Raw genomic sequence first — 23810 nt, forward strand, 5'->3', positions numbered from 1 at the left:
TCTTCTTCATCATCATCATCATCATCCTTCTTCTTCATCTTCTTATCATCATCATTATCATCCTTCTTCTTCTTCATCTTCATGTCATCATCATCATCATCATCATCATCATCATCATCCTTCTTCTTCATCTTCTTATTATCATCATCATCATCATCATCATCATCATCATCATCATCATCATCATCCTTCTTCTTCATCTTCTTATCATCATCATCATCACCATCATCATCATCCGTCTTCTTCATCTTCTTATCATCATCATCATCATCATCATCATCATCATCATCATTATCATCATCATCATCATCATCATCCTTATCCTTCTTCTTCATCTTCTTATCATCATCATCATCATCATCATCATCATCATCATCATCATCATCATCCTTCTTCATCTTCTTATCATCATCATCATCATCATCATCATCCTTCTTCTTCATCTTCTTCATGATCATGATCATCATCATCATCATCATCATCATCATCATCATCATCATCATCATCATAATCATCATCATCATCAACATTATCATCATCATCATCATCATCATCCTTCTTCTTCATTTTCTTATCATCATCATCATTATCATCCTTCTTCTTCTTCATCTTCTTGTCATCATCATCATCATCCTTCATCGTCTTAACTAAGACTTCCGTATATCCTAATATGAGTATTTCAAGAAGTTGTAGTGATGAAGTTTAATAGATAGACAGATAGATATATAGATTGAGAGAGAGAGAGAGAGAGAGAGAGAGAGATTGATAGATACATGGATGGCTTGATAGATAGGTAGACAGATAGATATATAGATATGTTGGTTAGTAGTGTGAGAGAGAGAGAGAGAGAGAGAGAGAGAGAGAGAGAGAGAGATGGAAGATAGACTGATAAGCTACATGAATGAATAACTGATTTATTGAGTGATTAACCGATCGATACAGATAGATAGATAGAAAATAGATAGAGAGGTAGATAAATAGATAGACTGGTAGATACACGGCCAAATAGACAGTTCTGATATGAAGAGACTGACTTGTAAGAGAATGATAGGCTACCTGTATCTGCGTAGATAGATATAGTTAGATAGATAGATAGATACCGGTAGATAGATAGACAGATAGATAATTAGTGGAAGATTGACATACATCAGAATTATACTTGTGTTGCCTCCGTGGATAGATAGATAAATAGATAGATAGAAAAACAGATAGATAAATAATGAGAGGGAGAGAGTGACATTCCAGAATTATACTTGTCTCCCTGGATAGATAGATAGATAGATAGATAGAAGGATAGATAGATAGGTAGACCACAAGGGACACAATGGTTAGCTGTTAGATAGATAGATGGATAGATAGATGGATCACTAGAGACAGAGATAAGTCGACAGATAGATAGATGAATATTAAGAGGGAGAGTGAAAGTTGATAGACAGATAGATAGATAGATAGATAGGTAGATAGATAAAGAGGGGGAGAGTGACATGTATCAGAATTATACTTGTGTCTCCCTTGATAGATAGATAGATAGACAGACAGATAGATAGATAGATAATGAGAGGGAGAGTAACGTACCTGAACTACCTTGTGTTGTGTCTCCCAGGTAACGGAGAGACAGGTGAGTCAACATCGACTTTGAAATAGCGTTATTAATCTCTCTCTCTCTCTCTCTCTCTCTCTCTCTCTCTCTCTCTCTCTCTCTCTCTCTCTCTCTCATTTTTCCCCCGAGCTCTTCCCTGTAATTATCTGACTAGCGGTTTAAATTTCGCGGTCTATTTTTTTTTTTTTTAATTTTCTTAGATATTCGTCCTATTGAAGGTAATTTTCAGTACCTCAGTAATAGAATAAGATAATACTACTACTTAAGGGCCCACTGTAAGTAGAATAAGTAACAGAATGAGTAATAGAGTAAGTAGCAGGGAGACTGTAATATAAATCCCCCATTCGAACTACAGGGAGGGTTTTTGAACACATTTCCTTCCTGTACCATTCATTTCCCTCATTTCCTAGAGTCTGTGGGATGATCATAGAGTTCCAAGAGTATTCCTAGATCTCCCTTTTTTCCTAGATCTCTTTAGCTCTCTTTTCCTTGCAGTTTTTCCCAAGTCTCTTCCTGTCTCTCTTTTCCTTGCTCTTTCCTAGCTCTTTTCCTGGCATTTTCCTTGTCCTCTTTCCATGCTCCTTCTCCTAGCTCTCTTTCCTAGCTTTCTTTCCCCAGCTCTCATTCGTATAATAAAGACCTAGAACTAGTAACATATTATGGTGAAAACTTATTTATTTATAATTTTGCCCCAGGCGATTATGTGCCACTTCTTTATGTATCACTAAACACCCCACACTACACCACTTCAGTGCGATCACATCCTCCATTCATCTTACCTCCAGATGATTGAAATTAGCTAAGAAAAGGCCTGATGAATGAAGGCTGTATCAAACCCCTCCAGATCTAAGAACCTTTCCTAAGCTAAATATAATTGTCTGTAGTTAGAAGGATACGCCGTCGGAGTGAAGCGGCTGACCCCTGCAGTCCGATGATCTTGCTACCCCAATTTCTGATCGCTTTTATTTTTGGGAAGGGGGCTGACCCTCCCCCCGCCCAAGAATCACCGGGGGTTTATATATCGCATTACCGATGAGAGTGCGTTGTACAATATGTGTTAAGATATCAAAGCCTTATCTGCCCTGTTTTCGCTTTTTCTGATTTTTTTTTATTTCTTCGGGGGGGGGGGGCTGACTCTCCCCAAAACCATGGCTGAAAATTGTATATATATATATAGTGCATGACCTTCCCAGTGACCCAACGAACTCACCTGGGAAGTTTCATTCAAATCTGTCAAATAGCCTAGGAGTTAGGGCACACAAACACACACACACACACACACACACACACACACACACACACACACACACACACACACACAGGCTGAATCTCACGCAACGGTATAGGGCGAGGTGCCGAGAACGATACCATCCTACATCAGAGGATTGATAAAAAAACGAAAAAAAAAAAAAAATACCGAAGGATGTTTTCCGTTGTTCGTCTAATATTTCACATTTTCTACTTCTCACATTCCTCTGGTGGCTAATATTCCCAAGCTGAGAGAGGCTTGGTATGTTTCTCTGGCCATAAATGATTTCTTTGATTTGGTGCGTTAGGGAGGAAACGGACGGACATAAGACCTCTTCCCGTAAGTGATTTTCTTTGCCATGATGCTTTAAGGAGGAAGCTGATGGATGTGAGGGTGTGAAACAGACGCAGTGAAATAACAGACGAACTTTTTATCTCTATTTTGATTTTCTGTTTTCCCAGTCTCTCTTTCGTATTCTTATTTATCATACTTTTCCAACATCTCTTTCGGATTCTTATTTATCGTAATTCCAACATCTCTTTCGTATTCTTATTTCGCCTCAAGAACACATTTCGTATCCTTGGTTCACCGTATGCATTTGGTGAAGATTTTAGTCCTTTTGCAAATCAATTCCCTTAACTTTTTTGGCGAGACTGTGACTTTATATCATGTCCATTAAGACTTCTTCGTGACTAGCACCTTTTTTTTTTTTTTTTTTCAACTCCTTGCATCGAGTGACTTATTTTCCGATTATATTTTCTTGCTCCTACCAGACCATTTTATCTGACGTAGTAAAAAAATTCCATTGCATTGAAGGGGTTATGGACATATCTAAATACCTGCTGGATCCTTAGCAGTGAAAGGGGTTAATTAAGGACATGTAATTACCTCCAAGATCCGTAGCAGTGAAAGGGGTTAATTATGGACAAAAGTAATTACCTCCAAGATACCTAGCAGTAAAAGGGGTTGATTAAGGACACATGTAATTACTTCCAAGATCCGTAGCAGTGAAAGAGGTTAATTAAGGACACATGTAATTACCTCCAAGATCCGTAGCAGTGAAAGGGGTTAATTAAGGACAAAAGTAAATACCTTCAAGATCCGTAGCAGTGAAAGGGGTTACTTAAGGACAAAAGTAATTACCTCCAAGATCCGTAGCAGTGAAAGGGGTTAATTAAGGACAAAGTAATTACCTCCAAGATCCGTAGCAGTGAAAGGGGTTAATTAAGGACACATGTAATTACCTCCAAGATCCCTCAGCAGTGAAAGGGGTTAATTAAGGACACATGTAATTACCTCCAAGATCCCTCAGCAGTGAAAGGGGTTAATTAAGGACACGTAATTACCTCCAAGATCCCTAGCAGTGAAAGGGGTTAATTAAGGACACATGTAATAACCTCCAAGATCCCTCAGCAGTGAAAGGGGTTAATTAAGGACACATGTAATTACCTCCAAGATCGTAGCAGTGAAAGGGGTTAATTAAGGACAAAATAATTACCTCCAATCAATATCCCAAGCAGTGAAAGGAGTTAATTGAGGCTACATGAAGGGGGTAATTAAGGACACATCTGATTACCCCCAATTTACGAAAAGTTTCTTCTTAAGCTGATTAAATCGTCTGGTGAGGGCAGGAATAAACAAAGACGCGTCGTTGGATTGAAGGGGTCGATATAATTCAGTTGACCTTGGGGCTGACCTCACGTGACGACTCAGGGGTCAAGATGGAGGAACGGAGTTAGAGAGCCCTTTCATGCCCTACTGTCTTATTCTTGTTCGTTTTTAAACTTACGTAACACCTTCTCCTAAGCGATTTATTTTGCCCCTATCACCCTGCTAGTTTTTTTTGTAACACCTCTTCCTAAACGATTTATTCTACCTGTTACACGGTGTTATTCTTCTGTAACCGTGATATTCTTTCGTAACACCATTTCTTAAGCGATTTATTTTGCCTGTTACACCCTGATTTTCTTCTGTAACACCATTTCCTAAGCAATTCACTTCCTGTTACACCCTAATATTCCTCTGTAACACCTCACCCTCAGTGATTTATTTTGCTTATCACACCCTGATATTCCTTCCTAGTACCTCTTTCTCAGCGATTTATCTTACCTATTACACCCTGATATTCTTTCGTAACACCATTTACTAAGCGATTTAGTTTACCTGTTTCACCCTGATATTCTTTCGTAACTACATTTCCTAAGCGATTTATTTTTCTCTTACGCTGTTTTACTAAGTTGTATGTTACTAATGCAATCCGTGCCAGTATCAGAAAATTATAAAGATAATTCTAGAGAACGTTAAAGATGAAATGTTCAAAAATAAATCGCTCACGGAAAAGTGCCACGAAGCCATCTGTGCCAGCAATTACGAGAAATAATCGTGGAGGCCGGAAGTTGCTTTGCCGAGGACTGGTGGCGCATACGTAGCGAGACACGAGTCCGTATTCCCGTTAGCTCCTAAGCACTTTTTCCTGAGCGATTTATTTTGTTTATTACACCTTACTGTCCTCTTCTGTCATACATAACGCCCTCCGATTTTGCCATACTCTGCATAAATAAAGTACAAAAAGATATTAACCACCCACAGTTAAAAATAAATCGCTAAGAAGAGGTGTTAGGGAGCTTCCTTAACCGAGGAGAATGCGAACTAGAGTCTGGCGCCAGGGGAGGGTCGGAGTCAAGGGTGAGGCGGGGCGAGTAGGCATTTAGTGGTCGTGTGTCAGAGAGAGAGAGAGAGAGAGAGAGAGAGAGAGCATTTAATGATTGTCCGCAGCAAGTGAAGGTAGCTAGGGAGAGAGAGAGAGAGAGAGAGAGAGAGAGAGAGAGAGAGAGAGAACTGGGAAAAAGAGACAGAGGGAGTAAGACCGAATTTGTTGAGAAAAAATCCTGCAAAATCTGTATATATTTCTTTAAGACAGATAGAAGGAATCTTGAATTTGACATCATTTTTCTTCAGTATATAGTATGAAGGTGAAAAGAAATTACCAGTTCTAATATACAACTTTCACTTTAACTTGGCCCAGATTTTCGTCCTTTTGCCGCTTATTTCACGTCTCTCAGGGGCAAAATAAGACAGTACTACAGCTGTGTCTCCTTTCCATTGCACTTCTTCGTGACTAGCATAATATTCTATTGCTAATCTATTACAGCTGAGTTTTCAAGGTGGAGAGATGGCAATATTAGACCAGGTTAGAGAGAAAAGAGTATAGTTATTTCTGGAACTCATTTTGGTTTAATTTTTTTGCCATGAAATTCACTTACAATGTTACTTAAGTGGCACCGTTAGCATCTTAGCACTTTTTTCTTAGCTATTTATTTCGCATATTCCTCCTTTGTATTTTCGTATATGTTCTTGTATAGTTTTTAATATCGGTACAGTTTGCATCAGAAATATGCAGGACGATAGTGACGTTTAATTTCAAGAATAAGTCGCTTAGGATGATGTTTTACGAAATTTTCAGAGCCACTTAATATACGACCTATAGGCCACTATGGCTACGTAACTCTCTCTCTCTCTCTCTCTCACACACACACACACACACACACACACACACACACACACACACACACACACACACACACACACACACACACACACACACACACACACACACACACACACACACACACACACACAAATAACTACCAGAAATTCTGAGCTTGCATACCCTTTTGGTCCAGTCTGTCCTTTTTCATCGAAGGGAAAAAATTACACCTAGAATTCTTGATAACACAACAGTTTTACTTAGCTTGATGGAGACTTGAAAAAGTTAATGAACATATCAAAGCGTTCGAGTTCTAAATTTCAGAAAGAAAAAGAAAAAATATATTTGTTGTAGATAGGAAAAAAAAAATATTGGAGGGGTTAGGTGAAGATGACGAGCAAGAGAAAATTTAGAGTTTGAAGCCTTTAAAAAATAAATAAATAAAAAATCCTGCTCATTCTTCTCTAGCCTAAGCTAACTCATTAAAATCTAACCCAACCTAAATCAAATGTAGCCTAATCTAACCCAACGTAACCTCAACTGAACTCATCTAACCCAGACTAACCTAATCTTGCCCTGCTCTCTCCCCCCTACAGATGCGTATAGGCCTTCACACGGGTCCTGTGCTGGCGGGGGTGGTGGGGACTGCCATGCCTCGCTACTGTATGTTCGGATCCAATGTGACGATAGCCAACCAGTTCGAATCAGGCTCCGAACCGCTCCGAATCAACATCAGCCCCACCACGCACAGGTGAGAGAGGTAGAGGGCCCGCTAAGGATCCGTGGCACCTCTTCCTTAGCGATTTATTTTTGGGTATGGTTGATCAGTGTCCTTTTGTGTTGTATTCGTGCAGTGCAGCCATATTTAAATAACACCGAAGAGCAAAATAAATCGCATATGAAAAGGTGATGAGTAGCCACCTTACCAGACGAGAATATCGCTGAAAAATGAAGAGAGAGAGAGAGGGAGAGAGAGAGAGAGAGAGAGAGAGAGAGAGAGAGAGAGAGAGAGAGGGAGAGAGAGAGGGAGATGAAGAAGGATTGAATAACGAGGTAAATATGATGAGACAAAGATAGTTACATAACAGAATGAAGAGAAATGAATGAAAAATGAATGAGTAGGAAACAAGTGATGTCTGTGGAAAAACATGAAGGATGAAAGAAGGCGAGAAACAAAATAAAACAAAGAAGCTGTGATTGAAAGTAGATAAGAAGTGAATAAGAGATAAAAAAATAGAGATGTAGAGATTAAGGAACTGGGGTTGTATAGGTGGAGATAAAGATGGTAAAAGCCCACATCTCATCGGTAAAAGAAGCTCCCTAACACCTCTTCCTAAGCGATTTATTTTGCTTATTATACACAGTCATCCTCTAATGTGTTGCTTAAGTCACTGTAATATCGCAATACTCTGCGTAAGTAAGGTACAAAATTATATCAACTAGCAGGATGTAAAACTAAATCGCTTAGGGAGAGGTGTTAGGGAACCTCCTTAACCGACGATAGCACGAGCCAAAGAGAGGTAAAGAGGATGGTATGGAACGAAAGAGAGAAGGATAGTAAGAAAGAGATATAGCGAATGGATAGGAAGAGAGGAGGAAGAGAGAAGGAGGAAGTTGCAGAGGATTGTAAAGAGTAGTTGGTGGTAGAGAGGTGTAGAGGATGGTAAAGAGAGGAGGATGGTAAAGAGAAAATGATAAAGAGAAGTGAAGAAGATGGTAAAGAGAGGAAGGACGGAGGAGGATGGAGGGACAAGGATGGTAAAGAGAGAAGTAGGTGGATGGTAAAGAGAGGTAAAGAGTGGTAAAGAGAGACGTGTACGGGAGAGTAGAGAGAGGTATGGGAGATGATAAAGAGAAGTGGATGGTAAAGAGAGTTGTAGAAGATGGCAAAGAGAGAAAGAGGGGAGGATGAAAGAGAGAGAAGGATGATAAAGAGGTGTAGTGGATGATAGAGTTGTGTAGAAGAAGATGGGTGTAGTAGTGTGGAGGGTGTGTGTAGATAGAGTATATTAGCCGCGGTGAGTCAACATTCCGCCCACTGGATGGTACAGGAGAGATGGGTGGAGAGGGAGGGAAGGGGGAAGGGAGAGCGGGAGGGATATGGGATGGCAGGGAGGGGAGGGAGAGAGCTGTGTGTGTGGGTGTGGGCGGGAGAGAGGGGAGCAGAGGAAATAGAAGGAAAGGGCGGGAAGAGGGAGAGAGGAGTGGTGAGGGAGAGAGCTGTGTAAGAGTAGAAGATGCAGAGAGGAGAGGGAGTTAATTGAGGCTTTGGAGAGGGAGGGGGAATGAGTAAGGAGGGGAGGGATGGGTAGGAAGAGAGTTAAGGGTGTGGGAGGAAGAGGGATGGAGAAAGGGAGGGAGGAGGGAAAAGGGGGATGGGATTGTTAAGGGGATTGGTAGGGGAGGGGGAAGAGGATGGGGAAGGAGTACAGGGAGAGAGGAAGGGAGCAGGAGAGCTGACATATGTGGGTGGGGGAGACAGAGAGGAGAGGGAGGGAGTAAAGAGAAAAATTAGGGAGAGAGGAAGAGAGGAGCAAGAGAGAGTAGAGAGAGGAGTGGAAGAAGGAAAGGAATGAAGAATTAGAGAGGGAGAGAGGGGCGGGTGGGAATAGAGAGATGTGTGAAGAAGGAAAAGAATGAAGGACTGCAGTGAGAGAGAAGAGAGAGAGAGGAAACAGAGGGAGGAGTGAGGGAGGGATAGTGATGTGATGCTGGTAGAATTCATTGGCGTAATAAACGAATGACAACCACAAGTAAATGAAAGGAAATAAAAGAGTACAAACACAAAATGTAACGAGGCAAAGAGAAACTAGGATGAAGAAACTGATTAAGGAAGTGTGAGGTGGTATGAGAAGGAGGAAAGACTCACTGACTCACTGGAAAGATTATTAATTAAACTCCTCTCATTTGATGGCATTTTTTTTTTTTATCGTGCTATCTCTGAAAACATAAATTAGGATTAGACGAGACTTAAGCAACTTCAGGATAAATTTTCCCAACAGGAGGAGGTTCGATACAACGTTCATTATTTCCTTCATCATTAGGGAGCTCTCTCAACCAAAAATTATTTCGTTTGGATGTAGTAAACTTAAAATAGAATAAGTCAACGAAATGAAAGAGTAGTTGGTAACAGCATCTCTCTCTCTCTCTCTCTCTCTCTCTCTCTCTCTCAAAACACGCCCACACCTACTCGCCCAGGTGTACCCACAGTTCTAATTAGCCTATAAAGTGAACAGGTGCGTAAATGAAGAGGAAAACAGGCATCATTTGCGTTCATTACCTGATGTTAATAAGCCTGTTGGGGAGAGAGAGAGAGAGAGAGAGAGAGAATGATGGATGGATGGATAGAAAAGTAGATGGGTAAAAAGATAGAAAGAAAAAAAAAAGAGAAGTAAACAGATAGCTAAGTGGATGGATGGATGGATAGATCGGTAGATACTTAGAGAGAGAGAGAGGGAGAGAGAGAGAGAGAGAGAGAGAGAGAGTCAGTGAGTGTGTACATGAGGGAGAGGTGGTTTGGAGAGACAGGAGACAGCGGACATTGAGTGCCCATAGAGTGAAGCTTGGGGGCATCTTTATCTCTGCTACCCTCTATTTCATCTGCTTCCAGACGATTTTATTCAGATTTAGGGGAGGCTTTTGGTGCTGGAGGGGTTAGATAGAGCCTTCGTTAACCCCTTCGCTTCCAGGGACTCTCTTGACCTGAGTTAAAATCGTCTGGAGATCATGAGAATACAACGGAGAACAACGCTTGACTGGATTGAAGGGGATACGCGTATGGCAGTAGATAAATACATACCTACTGTACATACATGCATACATACATACATACATACATAAACACAAACATACATATATACATGCATACATACATAAACGCGTACATACCAGCTTACATGGGTGAATGGACATGTGGAAAGATAGACTGACAGAGTAATTAACAGGTGACAGACTGTTTTAAATAGAATTCCCAGACTACACATTTAAATATATACATCTTGTTATAAATTTACAGCTTCTAGCCCTCATTTATAATTAAGCGTATAAGCATTACACACACACACACACACACACACACACACACACACACACACACACACACACACACACACACACACACACACACACACACACACACACACACACACACACACACACACACACACACACACACACACACATCAACCTCTCCCACCCACCTCACACACAGGAACCTCCCCCACCCCCCTCACCCACACAAACACCCACCCTCTCAAGCCAAAACCGCAGTATGAAAAGCAGCCTCATTCTTCCCCATAATGAAGCCTCTATTAACGACGCTGGCACTTCTTAAAAGCACCTGTGAATAGGCCCGGCTCAGGTATTAATAAGGACAGCCTTTAATTTTACCTGAAGGCTAATAAGATTCGACTTCTAAAGCGGGGTATTATGAACTTGTGAGCGAGTTTTGAGCCCCTCTTGGGTTCTCTTTGTTGGGGGGGGGAGAGAGAGAGAGAGAGAGAGAGAGAGTGAGTCTGATTTGAGTGCTTAGTGCAATGGCCTGAAAAAGAAGGAAGGGAGAAATAGGACAGAGAGAGAGAGAGAGAGAGGGAGAGGGGGGGGTGGAGGGTCTTACGATTACTTTCTGTTCACGAGAAGACCAGAAATTGAAAAAAGAAAAAAGACTAATTAACTGAGACCGATAATGTCGAAATCTGCTACAAATTTATTGCTGAGTTTGTATGTGTGTATGTATGTATGTACCGTATGTATGTATCTGTGTATGTATGTATGTATGCATGTGACAGAACTCGAAACTCTAACTAATCAGTTTTTTAAAAATTTGCGCAAGGAAATATTGGCCGTCCAGCTGCTCACATTCCCAATTTTGTCCCGATTGATGTCCTCTGATGGGGTGTTTTTGCCGCTAAGACCCCGGCAGAGTAGCCATAGCGAGTACAGCGAGTGAACTGAACTAATGACTGTTTCTAGTAGCCTATTCTTAAAGTTTTCTTTAAGTTTTAAGTACGAATATTCTTTAAGTTTTCGGTATATTCGTACTGTAAATTCATGTTCGAGTTTAATTCTGTTTCTCCCGTTCACTGTATCATTTTGTATTTAAGACAGATTTTGCGTTGAGATGTCGTCCAGTTTATTAAAGATTATAAAAACGTGAAGTACTTCCCCACTATGTCTTGGTCTGTTGAAAGAATTTTTTTTTTTTTTTTTGGGGGGGGAGGATAATTTCTTCGTACTGCAAATTTCACGTGATAGGGTCATTTTGGTGGTCCTGTTTCATCCTATCAAGTTTATTTTCGTCCTCAGTAAGGTTTTGGACCCGGAATTATACACCGTTTTCGAAATGCGGCCTAACTAGTGACGTATAAAATTTGTACAGTTTATTTGGCGTTTGCGACTGAAGTTCCATTTCCTGAAACCCAGCGTCTTGTTAGCCTTATTACTTGCTGTTTAGAGTTTGTCAGATCATTACTGATAATAATTCCTGGATCCCATTCATTCTTTACTTCAGTCAGTGGTGTATTAAAGTTTCTGTCCGTGCCGGGTCGGGGATGTGCAAGGTGGCCGCTGCGATACATACTCATACATTTATACATACGAGTACATACATACATATATACATACATACATCAATACATACATACATAGAAACACGTATGCATTGTACATACACTTTATCTGCCATTTCCACCCCTTTTTGACAATATCAAATGGATCACAGTCGTCTTTGATTACTACTTGACATCTACTTTGTGTCATCTGCACTCTTGATTACCTTACCTATATACCACTCTCAGTTGGTGCTTCTGCCATATCCTCAGAAAAAAAAAAAAATAAGACTAAATTGAATAAAAATTGCACAGTGCGTGGTTTCTTCCATTCCCGCGCGGGGAGGCGACACTTGACAACCCGCAAGTTCGTGGGAGAATTGAGTGCCGTGAAATTTCAGAAAAAGAAATGTCTTGAATACCGTGGATGCTAGAGCAAAACTGAAAGGTGCCAACCCCCTTCTGAATCTAAACTATCAGATTTCAACCTCCTCTATACACTCCCAATGGTTAAACGTCAGATTCTCAAACTTTTATAACTTACCTCACGACAGAAAACGAGTTCCGCGGTTTGAGAACATGGGCTGGCGTGTGGTGCCGGGCTTCGGGTTGGCTGATGTACGATAAGCAGGTCTTGGTGTCTCAGTAACTCAGTAATTCAGTGACAAAGGCGTTTCTAGGCTGGACTTGTGGGAGGGTCTGACAAATAACGTGAAGAGCAGGGCTGAGACATGAATTTCTCTCTCTCTCTCTCTCTCTCTCTCTCTCTCTCTCTCTCTCTCTCTCAGTCTAACTATCTGACTGTATGTATGTATCTGTCTGTCTTTCTATCTGTCTTTCTATCTCTCTGGCTGTTCTGAGTCTTCTCCATTTATCACAAGTTGCTTAAAATCATCAGTCTAGTCACATGAATTTATTTTAGTCTCGACGCCAATACCCACTAACCACTTCACTCCAATTATGTTTTTTCCTTCAATTCTTCCTACCCTCAGACGATTTGTTTCTACTTAAGAGCGATTTCTTGAACTAAAATCACTGTACGGCCTTTACTCTAACCTGGCCCAGAATTTTGTCCTTTTGCATCTCATTTTACGTAGCTCAGTGGCAGAAAAATTTAATACTACGGTTCTGCATCCTTTCCATGGAACTTCATCGCGAGTAGCACCTAATTCTAGTGTTAAATCTATTGCTACGGTTCAGATTTCAAGATGGAGAGATGGCAATTTTAGGCCAAGTTAACATAAAAATAATATAGATACAACCCTAACTAACGCCTTCAGAACGAGAGCTTTTCTGGAGTTATAGAAAATCGTCTGGAGGTTGAACAAAGTAATTAAGACGTCACGAAACTCAAGAGGTTAATCAACACATCGGTCTTTTATGGGGAACTTTATCAAAAAACTCTATTTTTGAATTAACTTAAAATTTTAATACATAAGGTCAGAGTGTACAGTTGGCCACGCATGTACACCCACTAAAAAAAAAATTATCGTTACTTCTGCGTGCGATGAACTCTGCAGCGATTTGTAAAAGTGAAACTGTGTTCATTTGGTACTGGTGGTAGTTCAGGATCCTTGGTCCTTATGTCATATCGTATCACTCCACGAGGGTAACGAATATTTTTTTTTGTGGTTGTACGCGGGACGGCACCAGAGTGTAGCGGATGATTAGCATTTAGTACACTTGACACTCCTGACCTAATCACATAGTTGTTGGTGGCACTGAGATGAATGAACGGAGGTGGTAATTAAGTGAAATGACCAAGGATGTGTTGAAATGACCGACGGAGGTGCTCGTTGTTAGCTGAAATGACCAAGTGATTGTGATGCATGATCGTTGGAGATTGTAGCAAGGCCTCCACTTCACACAAACACTGTCCCAGGTGCATGTGTAGCCAGTTGTTCATGCGCATCCCAATACGGTACTTGTAGTGTTTTTAGATGTGGTTGGAAATAAGGATTTTTTTTTTTTTTTTTTTTTCGAAGGGTCAGTGCACCGAAAAGCGACGAAAAGTGATTGTTTTTTTACATTATTATCACGATTTATTGTAGTATCCCGACAGTGACGTCACATCTTAGGCAGTGACGTCATCTCTGTATCAGCCAATCAGCGCTTCGTACCTTGGCTCGTTTTCTCGTCGGTTAAGTAAGCTCCCTAACACCTTTTTCTAAGCGGTTTATTTTCCTTATTGCACCTTACTGTCTCATGATGTGTTGTATAAATCATTCAAGCATCGCCATACTCTGTGTGTAAGTAACGTGCGGAAGGCTATTAACCATCCATATCCAAAAATAAATCGCTAAGGAACAGGTGTTAGGGAGTCTCCTTACTCGACGAAAATACGAGCCCATTTAAGCCTTATATATTTTTAAATTTTCTGTAATCAGTTTTTTATTTTATTTTCCTCAATTTAAAAAAAAAATGGTGTTTTTTACTTTTATATCGTGGGGTTTCAAAATATTCATGCCAATTTTATCATGAATATCTTATAAAAATCCAGTTAATTATTTAGGCATGATCAATTAATACGAAATTTGGATTGCTTGTCAGGTGTAGTGTAAAATATTTCATATATACTGTCCTTGTTATTTCCATTTTTTATTGATTTATTGTTTTTGAGAGAGAGAGAGAGAGAGAGAGAGAGAGAGAGAGAGAGAATGGGGAGGTAAGATAAAGGCGATAAAGACATGAGAGGAAAGGAAGAGAAGACATTAAAGCAGATTTGATGGAAGCTGGGAGAAAGAATATGGAGAATTAAGGCAGAGAGAGAGAGAGAGTAGGAATTAGCCAGAGAGTGTTAATGCCGTCACCATTAACCCCCTAATAGTCTGTATAACTCTAGTACCCAATCCCCGATGACTTGAACCACTTTAGGCCTTCGAGTGTGGGTCATAGGACCTTGAGGGAGATCTGGGTCATTATCCATAATTAACCCCAATTAAAACCAAGTGATATCTTTAATTACAAGATACATAATAAAAGTCTTTCTGATTGATGAAGGTCTTACTTGTTGATGAGGCAATAACTCAGGAGATGAAGGAGTAATTGAGGTTATTAGAGGGTATTAAATGAGGAAGTAATTATTCATGTAAGTAAGTATGGGAAGAGCTGCATGTTCTTCTTCCTCTTGTTATTCTGCTCTTTCTTCTTCTTCAACAACAATAATAGTAAGAACAATAACAGCAGCAGCAGCACTACTACCATAACCTTTACCTCTACTACTACTACTACTACCACCACCACCACCACCACCAATAATAATAATAATAATAATAATAACGGCAGCCTCACTAACAAGAGTAAAGATAATGAGGAAACTAATGAGAAGTAATATCCCCAAATTAGCCCACCTGTGACGTAAATAACACTCCCTCATATTACCCCAGCTGGAGCAAGTTGTGAGAGAGAGAGAGAGAGAGAGAGAGAGAGAGAGGTACACCAGATTTCACAAACTTTACGCTCCGGGTCATTTTCAACTCTTGGTGACCTCGGAGTGAAGATAAAAGATAAAAAAGGCGAGAAAAAAACTAAAAATTACGGAGCACTTTGGTGTGGGGAAAATTTTGACAGTGGAATGACTTGGTGTATTATTATTATTATTATTATTATTATTATTATTATTATTATTATTATTATTACTTGTTGTTGTAGGTGGTGGTGGTGATGGTGGCGGTGGTGGTCGTTTTGTTGCTGGTGGTAGTGATACACCATACCACCCTCTCATACCATATCACACAAAATCATCCTCGCACACCACACCACACCACACACCGTAGCACCCTCTCATACCACATTACACAAAATTACCCTCTCACACCACACCACACACCGTACCACCCTCTCATACCATATCACAAAAAATCACCCCCTCACACCACACCACACCACACACCGTAACACCCTCTCATACCATATCACACAAAATCATCCTCCCACACCACACCACACCACACCACACCACACCACACAACACAACACCACACACTATACCGCCCTCCCATACCACATCTGAGAAAGCCACCCTCCCACACCACACCACACCACACCACACCACACACCATACCACCCTCTCATACCATATCACACAAAATCACCCTCCCACACCACACCACACCACACCACATACCATACCACCGTCTCATACCACACGACACACCATACCACCCTCTCACATCACACCAACCCACACAAAATTACTCCACATCACACCACACCAAAGGCATTTATTGAGAGGCCCTGAAGCTCCAGCATTTGCACCTTTTGTACTTGTTTGTCGATACACTATTAGCACCTATCAACTACACGAGTCATTAAGGCAGATAATTAACTTTGGCTAAATCTCAGTCTCACAACCATCGAATTTCTCTCAAGGTCCCTAATTCTCCTGCTGGTTAAACAGGGACATTTGAGGAACAGACTTTATCTAGCAGTCTGACCGGCCCGGAAATCGACTGGGTAGTGGTGAAAATGTTGATATTTATTCACAGTTTCATTTTCATACTAATGTCTAGCTTTCCTTTAAAATTTCTGCCAGACTTTTGCTCCTCCAAGGTGTTGCTTCTTCCTATTTTCGTGTAAGGCTGATGGTTGGAGGGTGTGGAGGGCGGGAGAGAGCCTTTTTCTTTATTCTCAGTTCTTGAAGTTCTTTGGCTGTCTTTATTTTAATCTTAAAGTTGGACCTCCCAGTAAAGATGATAAGGTCTGTGTATCTGTGTAAAACTCTCTCTCTCTCTCTCTCTCTCTCTCTCTCTCTCTCTCTCTCTCTCTCTCTCTCTCTCTCTCATCGTCTCCCCTCCCTCATTTGCCATTTCCACGCTTCATCTCTTTCCTTCGTCCCCCTCTCATCTCATCTCTCTCTCTCTCTCTCTCTCTCTCTCTCTCTCTCTCTCCTATCTTTATCAAGCCTCCCCTTTTCCTTCCCGAGATTGAACGAGTTACCTAAGTTTACCCCCCAAATTTTCTTCTCTATTTTACGTTTTCTGATGAACTTTTCTCGTTTTCTTTACATTACATACCCTTTAAAAAATGGGGTTTATATCATCTATTTAATTGTTTATCTCAGACGATTTCATTCAACTGAAGGAAGATTTCTCACAGTGATCTTAGTCTCCCTTAACCACTTTGATTCGGTGATTTATTCTGTTGGTTTTTGTTTTTCAGACGGTTTTTCTTCCCAGGGGTGTTATCGATCAGGATAGATATACCATTAATAAGCCCCCTCACTTCTACAGATCCCTCCTAAGCTGAATAAAATCGTCTGGAGATAGGAATAATAAACCCTATTTATAGTTCTTTTTTTAATGGAAGGAATTAATCTCTTTATTGCAATGATTAATTTTCTTTATTCTAATCAGCATCGGACGATTTTATTCAGCACAGGAGGGGTTGATTTAAATTCTCACTACCTTCAGACGATTTTCACTCCCTCTTTAACCCCCCCCCCTCAGTCCTGTAACCTGTTTCTCACTTTATTCTTGCTGTTTCTCACTTTACTCTCTCTCTTTCTCTCACTTTATTTTTGCTGTTTCTTTCTTTACTCTCGCTGTTTCTCACTTTATTTTTTCTGTTTCTCTCTCACTTTGTTCTTGCTGTTTCTCACTTTATTCTTGCTCTCACCAGACGATTTTATTCAGCTTCGATTTTTTTTTTTTTCATTTTATTTAATCTGGAAGGGTTACATAGAGCCTTCCTTAACCCCTTCACTACGAGAGGTCCTGAGTGGGAAAAAAAATCGTCCATTAAAAGTAGGAATAAATTTAAAATATATACGTCACAGGTAAGAAAATATTAAGCCTTTCACCACAATGACAATTTATTTTTATTGGATTATTGATGCTTCCAGTCGATTATATTCAGTTTTATTTATTTTTTTATTTTGACTGGAGGGGTTAGAGATAGCCTTTATTTATCCCTTCATTGCTCTGGAACTCTCTTTTATTCGGAAAAAAAAAATCATTAGGTATCAGCTCAAACTTTAATACTACGTCGTCGGACTGAAGGTATTTAATAGTCGCTCTGTATTTTCACGTACCCGACTCCTATATATAATTTTTTTCCTGCGTTTCCCATTGCATTTTATTTTTCTTCAGTCTTTTAAACAGCCAATGTGTAGGTGAACGTAAATGGTATATACTGCTGTCTCTCTTGTTCCATATTGTTTCTCTTGTATTTCCAGATTTACATAGCCTTGTCCCTGTTCCAGATTTTACCATTCAAGATTTTGCATCCAAGTTTTATCTCAGAATGTAAATAAATCTGCGTCTCTCCTTCATATTTCTTCCTCTTCCTCCTTCCTCATTAATTCCGCATCTCTTCTTTCCTTCCCTCGTCCTCACAAATTCCTTCTCCTCTGTTCCTCATCTCCCAAACTTTGCACATACGTCTTTGATGATTTATTTCGCCTTTTTTTTCCGTTCCTTTTCACATGCATCATCCCTCGCGTCTTCAAATTGGCATCTCCGTCGCCCCTTGTCTGTCTGTGTGCCTGTCTGTATCATCATCATCATCATTGCATGCTTCTCTGTGCAAATTAATCCTACCCAACATGACTGTCTATCACTTCCCTCTTCCTCAAAAGGTCCTCACCCCTAAATCCCCATCACCCGTAAATCCCCACCATTCCTAAATCCCCATCGTCCCTAAATCCTCATCAACCCTAAATCCCTGCCACCCGTAAATCTCCATCACCCGTAAATCCCCATCATCCTTAAATCCCCATCATCCTTAAATCCCCATCATCCCTGAATCCCCATCATCCCTGAATCCCCATCATCCCTAAATCCCGATCACCCCCTAAATCCCCATCATCCCTAAATCCCCACAGCCCCTAAATCCCCACAGCCCCTAAATCCCCATCACCCCTAAATCCCAGCCACCCCTAAATCCCCATCATCCCTAAATCCCCATCATCCCTAAATCCCCATCACCCCCTAAATCCCCATTATCCCTAAATCCCCATCATCCCTAAATCCCCATTATCCCTAAATCCCCATCACCCCTAAATCCCCATCACCCCCAAATCCCCATCACCCCTAAATCCCCATCACCCCTAAATCCCAATCACCCCTAAATCCCCATCACCCCTAAATCCCCATTATCCCTAAATCCCAGTCACCCCTAAATCCCCATCACCCCTAAATCCCCAGACCAGTGGACTTCCTTGACCCTCTATTCGCGACGAGGATTACAGGGTTAGAAGACGTGGATTACAGAGGGATTTTCTTGAGACTGGCCTAAGAATTTTGGGAAGGATGTGGGAGGAAGTTGGATATCGGTTTTAACATTAATTACTAGTTTCTCTCGACGCTGATCTCACTGAAAGATTTTTTTTATTTTTCTGAAAGTACATAAAACCGTATGGACTTGATCATAGTTAGATAGATAGATAGATAGACAGACTAATAGGTGGATAGATAGATAGACAGACTAATAGACAGATAGATGGATTGTTAAAGTTTTCTGTTTTTCGTTCCTCTTGGTAAGCTTCTACGGTCATCATTTCATTCCTTCTCTCTCTCTCTCTCTATCTATCTATCTATCTATCTATCTATCTCTATCTCTTATTCATCACTAGCCTCCAATATTCCTCCTTCCTCATCATATATATTCTCTCTCCTTACTCTCTCATTTTTTTTTCATCCTCCAGTCTTCCTATTTTATATTTATTCTTTCGTTTCTCATCGTTGATATTTCTCTTCCAATTCTGCGTAAAATAATCCCACGTTAGAGAGAGAGAGAGAGAGAGAGAGAGAGAGAGAGAGAGAGAGTGAGAGAGAGACAGAGAGACAGACAGACAGACAGATTGAAAGACACATCCATCCCTACAGACATACATACGAACATGAGCAGAAGGTAAATGTTTGAGTAGATGGTTTTACTGATGTTGACATAGATAGATATATAGATAGATAGACAGACACAAATAGGTAGATAAACAGGTGGATAGATAGATAGACAGACAGGTAGATAAATAAAACAGATGTAGATAGACAGATAGATAGACAGACAGACACACACAGACAGACAAACTATACTCCCCACTAAGGAAACTCTCTCCCAAGATGACATAAGATCGTCATTCCCGTCGTAAAACAGGAAAAAATCTCCCTTACGTTGATTTCATGTTCCCAGTAGCCCGGTAGCCCAGTAGCCCAGTATTAGAGAAATCCAGTAGCCCAGTAGCCCAGTCCCCTCGTAGACCAATATCTCATTCCCCCGGTAGTCAGTAGCCCGGTAGCCCAGTAGCCCGGTAGCCCAGTTGCCCGGTAGCCCAGTAGCCCAGTAGTCCACGTTGGGCTACTTCCAATCTTGCCTCCCGTATAATCCCCCTCCCATCTTCCCTCCGGTATAATCTTTCTCACAATTCCATCATCCTTGCCGCGTCCCTCACCTCCACACTCATTTTTTTTCTCCCTCACTGTCTTCTCTTCTCTCCTCCTCTCCTCCTCTTCTGTCCTCTCTGTATGAACATTTTCCTCCCTCACCCCACTTTGTGTAAGAATTTTTCCCTCTTTCCTGTCTCTGTAAAAATTCTCCTCCTTTTTTCCCCGTCTATGTAAGCATTTTCCTCCATTTCCCCTGCCTATATTAGCATTTTCCTCCCTTTTCCCTGTCTATATAAACCTTTTCCTCCCTTTTCCCTGTCTATATAAACCTTTTCCTCCCTTTCCCCTGTCTATATAAACCTTTTCATCCCATTTCCTCAACATTTTCTTCCCTTTCCCTGTCTAGATAAAAGTTTCTCAGTATTTTCCTTCCTTTTCCTGTCTAAACATTTCTCAGCATTTTCCTTCCTTTCCCTGTCAGAATAAACACTTCCCTTCCTTTTCGTCTCTCTCTAAAAACATTTTCTTATCTGTAATATTTTCCTCCATTTTTCTGTCTCCTTAAACATTTTTTTTTTTTTTTTCTTGTCTATTCCGTCTTCCTCAAAATCGGATCAGGAGTCGATGATATGGCTGTGCTCTAAAGGTATCATCAAACGAACTCGATAGATAGATAGACAGATAGATAGATAGATAGATAGAATAAAAGATAGATTGATAATAACTTCCTCCAGTCTGTCTCTCTCGTCTTTTCAATTTTCCCTTCCAATTTCGATCTTTTTCTCTCCTTTCTTCCACTCCTGTTCCATTTCTTCTGTCCCTTTCCGCTCCTTGATCATTCCTCCGTTGTCAGTCCTTTTCCTTCTTCTTTCCCTCTTTTCCTTCCTATTTTTCGCGTCTCATTTTTAGCTCCCGTCTACAACGCTACCGTCCACTCCTTCCGTCAACCTTCCTCCTTCTCTTCCACGTATTTCTCTCCTCCCTCCACGTTTTTCCTCCTGTATTCCTCCTCCTCCAATTCTTTTCTCTCCTTCATTCGTCCATTATCGTCCAATTTTTCCCGTCAGCTAATCTACCCTCCCCTTCTACGCTCTCTCTCTCTCTCTCTCTCTCTAGTATTTTTCTCCCTGACTCCTTCCCCTTCTTCACCTTTTTCTCGCTCACTTTAAATCCTCCTTAATTAGATGATGCATTCTCTTGGTTTATTTTGGTTTATTTTTGCTATTTGGATGCATTTTTATTTAGGTTTAGGGTAGTAGTAGTAGTAGAGTAGTAGTAGTAGTATCCTTGAGAGTTCGGGTCATATGCTTAATCATGAAACCGCAATGTGGGATTCAGAAAAATTTTTTATGATGATTTTTGACCAATTTGAGGCAAGTTCCTAAATTGGTCTTGGCGTAAAAGTGGTGTATGAGAGAAAAGGTCACCGTCATTAATTATAGTCCTTGGATTATTCATGTGAAACCAAATATCTAACCTGATAGAAGCAGAGAGGAAGGAGAGGCCGGAAGAGGCACGGATATATCAAGAAAAGAGGAAGAGAAGAGGAGGATAGTAAAGAGGGAAAGATGAGAGGCAAATCGGCCCTCTTTAGTCACTTCTTATGACAAGCACGGATACCGGGGAAGCAGGAAGACTTAGAGACTGAAAAGGAGAGTTTATAAGAGCAGGATGATTAGAGGAAGACGCTGTAAGTTAGAAGAAAATCCATTAGTGCTTAGAAAATACATTGGTTGAATTTGGCACATATTATCAAGGCTTGTGTTGAAGGTTGATTGAGTGGCTGACAGTACGCTGAGAATGTATGAGTGGACGAGTGTGTTTAAGTGTGTGTGAGTGTATGAGTGTATGTGAATGTATGGGAGTGGGGTGACAGGGAGAAGAGGGAAGAGGGACAGGGAAGGGAGAAGTACTGAAGATGGAAAAGAGAGAGAGAGAGAAATGGAACCATTTCTGCCACCACCACCACCACCACCACCACCACCACCACCACCACCACCACCACCACAACAACAACAACAGCTGTTACTACACTACTACTACTACTACTATTACTTCTCTTCCTGTCTCAGAATCTATCATCCTTATCTAATCTTTTCCCGTTTCTTCACAGGTTACTCTCGACTAGTCTAGGCTGGTCCTTCACTCCCAGGACTCGAGACTGCCTGCCCAAGTCCTTCCCGCCAGAGGAGTCCGGGATTCCTTACTTCCTGGACTCATACAAACATCCTGGACTGGACCCGCCTTCCATGCCCCTCTCAGACCACATTGAGGAGGCGCTGCGATCACTCGACCTGGGGGAGAGTTGAGTGGGGTGAGAGGGATGGGGAGAGGGGTGGATAGGGGGGGGTAGGAGTGGGGTGACAGGGATGAAGAGTTGGGGATAGTTGAGTGGGGTGAGAGGGATGGGGAGAGAGATGGATAGGAGTGGGGTGACAGGGATGAAGAGTTGGGGAGAGTTGAGTGGGGTGAGCGGGATGGGGAGAGGGGTGGACAGGGGGTAGGAGTGGGGCGACAAGGATGAGTTGGGGGGAAAGGTAGGGCGAGAAGAAAAGAGGAGTCAGTAGGATGAAATAAGTGGATAGGAAAAGGAGTGAATAGGGTGAGAAAAGTTGGGAGAAAATGTACAGATTGAACATAATGTAGAATGAGAATAATTGGAAAGAATGTGTAGGGTGAGATAGTTAGGAATAAAGGAGTAGAGCTAGGGTGAGAGGGATATGTAGGGTGGGAGCTATGGACAGTAAAGGAAGAGGGTAGCATGAGAGAGTTTCAATGAGATGTTTGGATAGGGTGAGAGAGAGATAGGGGGATAGGGAAGATGGGACAGGGGAAAGTTAGGGTGAGAGAAATGGAATATATAAGGAGTGAGAGTATTAGAAGGACATAGGTGGGGTGAAAGATACTAGAGAGAGAGGGAGAGAGAGACAGAGAGAGACAGAGAGAATGTAGGTTGACAGTATTGTATAGTATGAGAAAGACAGACAGTTGGAGTGAGACAGGAAAGATGGTAGGAGTAGCAGAATGACAGGACGGGAAAAGTAGGAAGAATGCACAGAAAAAGAGCGAGGTAGAGGGAGGATCATGGGATAAAGATAATACTAGAAGCGAATCGAGAGGACAGTGTGCCAAAGAAGGCGAACGGAAGAGAGTCATAATAAAAAAAAAGACAGAACATGTACAGGCATGGAGAGGCCAGTGTATATAGAATAAGGAACACGTGATAAAGAAAACACGAGCAGGAAATCGAGAGGAGGGTGTGCCACAGAAAAGAGGCACAGCAAGAAAGGCAGCAAGTGTGTAGACTCCGAATGGCCTTTGTATATATATAAAACCGATAGAGTGCAAGAGAGATGACAATTCACGGAAAAGAGGAGGTATTTTCTTTGAACGACAAGGTGGAGTGGCGTCCTGAAAATATTATATACATTGGGGCATTTGTGGTGATTGATGTGTTATTTCCTACGTAAACGAGAAGAGCTATCAGAGAGGTAGTGAGTTCTCTTGAAAACAATGTACCTCTTTTTCGAAAACATGGTGAGAGATAATACTGTTTTCTACGTGGCTCCGAAGTACCTTGTTTAGAAAAAAGAGAGGCACTGTA

General features: G+C 41.1%; 1 protein-coding gene across 1 annotated transcript in view; it reads left to right on the forward strand.

The window, feature by feature from the left end:
* Positions 1 to 22515, forward strand: part of Gycalpha99B (guanylate cyclase 1 soluble subunit alpha 2) — a 123676-nt gene extending 101161 nt beyond the window's left edge. The window contains exons 11-12 of the mRNA XM_080272472.1: positions 6933 to 7087; positions 22320 to 22515. Of these exons, the coding sequence (XP_080128598.1) occupies positions 6933 to 7087; positions 22320 to 22515 (351 nt within the window). The remainder of the gene's footprint in view (positions 1 to 6932; positions 7088 to 22319) is intronic.
* Positions 22516 to 23810: the final 1295 nt, after the last annotated feature.

This window comes from Coenobita brevimanus, chromosome 51 (assembly GCF_032717465.1).
Source record: "Coenobita brevimanus isolate Jiangsu-jjx chromosome 51, ASM3271746v2, whole genome shotgun sequence".
Lineage (NCBI taxonomy): Eukaryota > Metazoa > Arthropoda > Malacostraca > Decapoda > Coenobitidae > Coenobita > Coenobita brevimanus.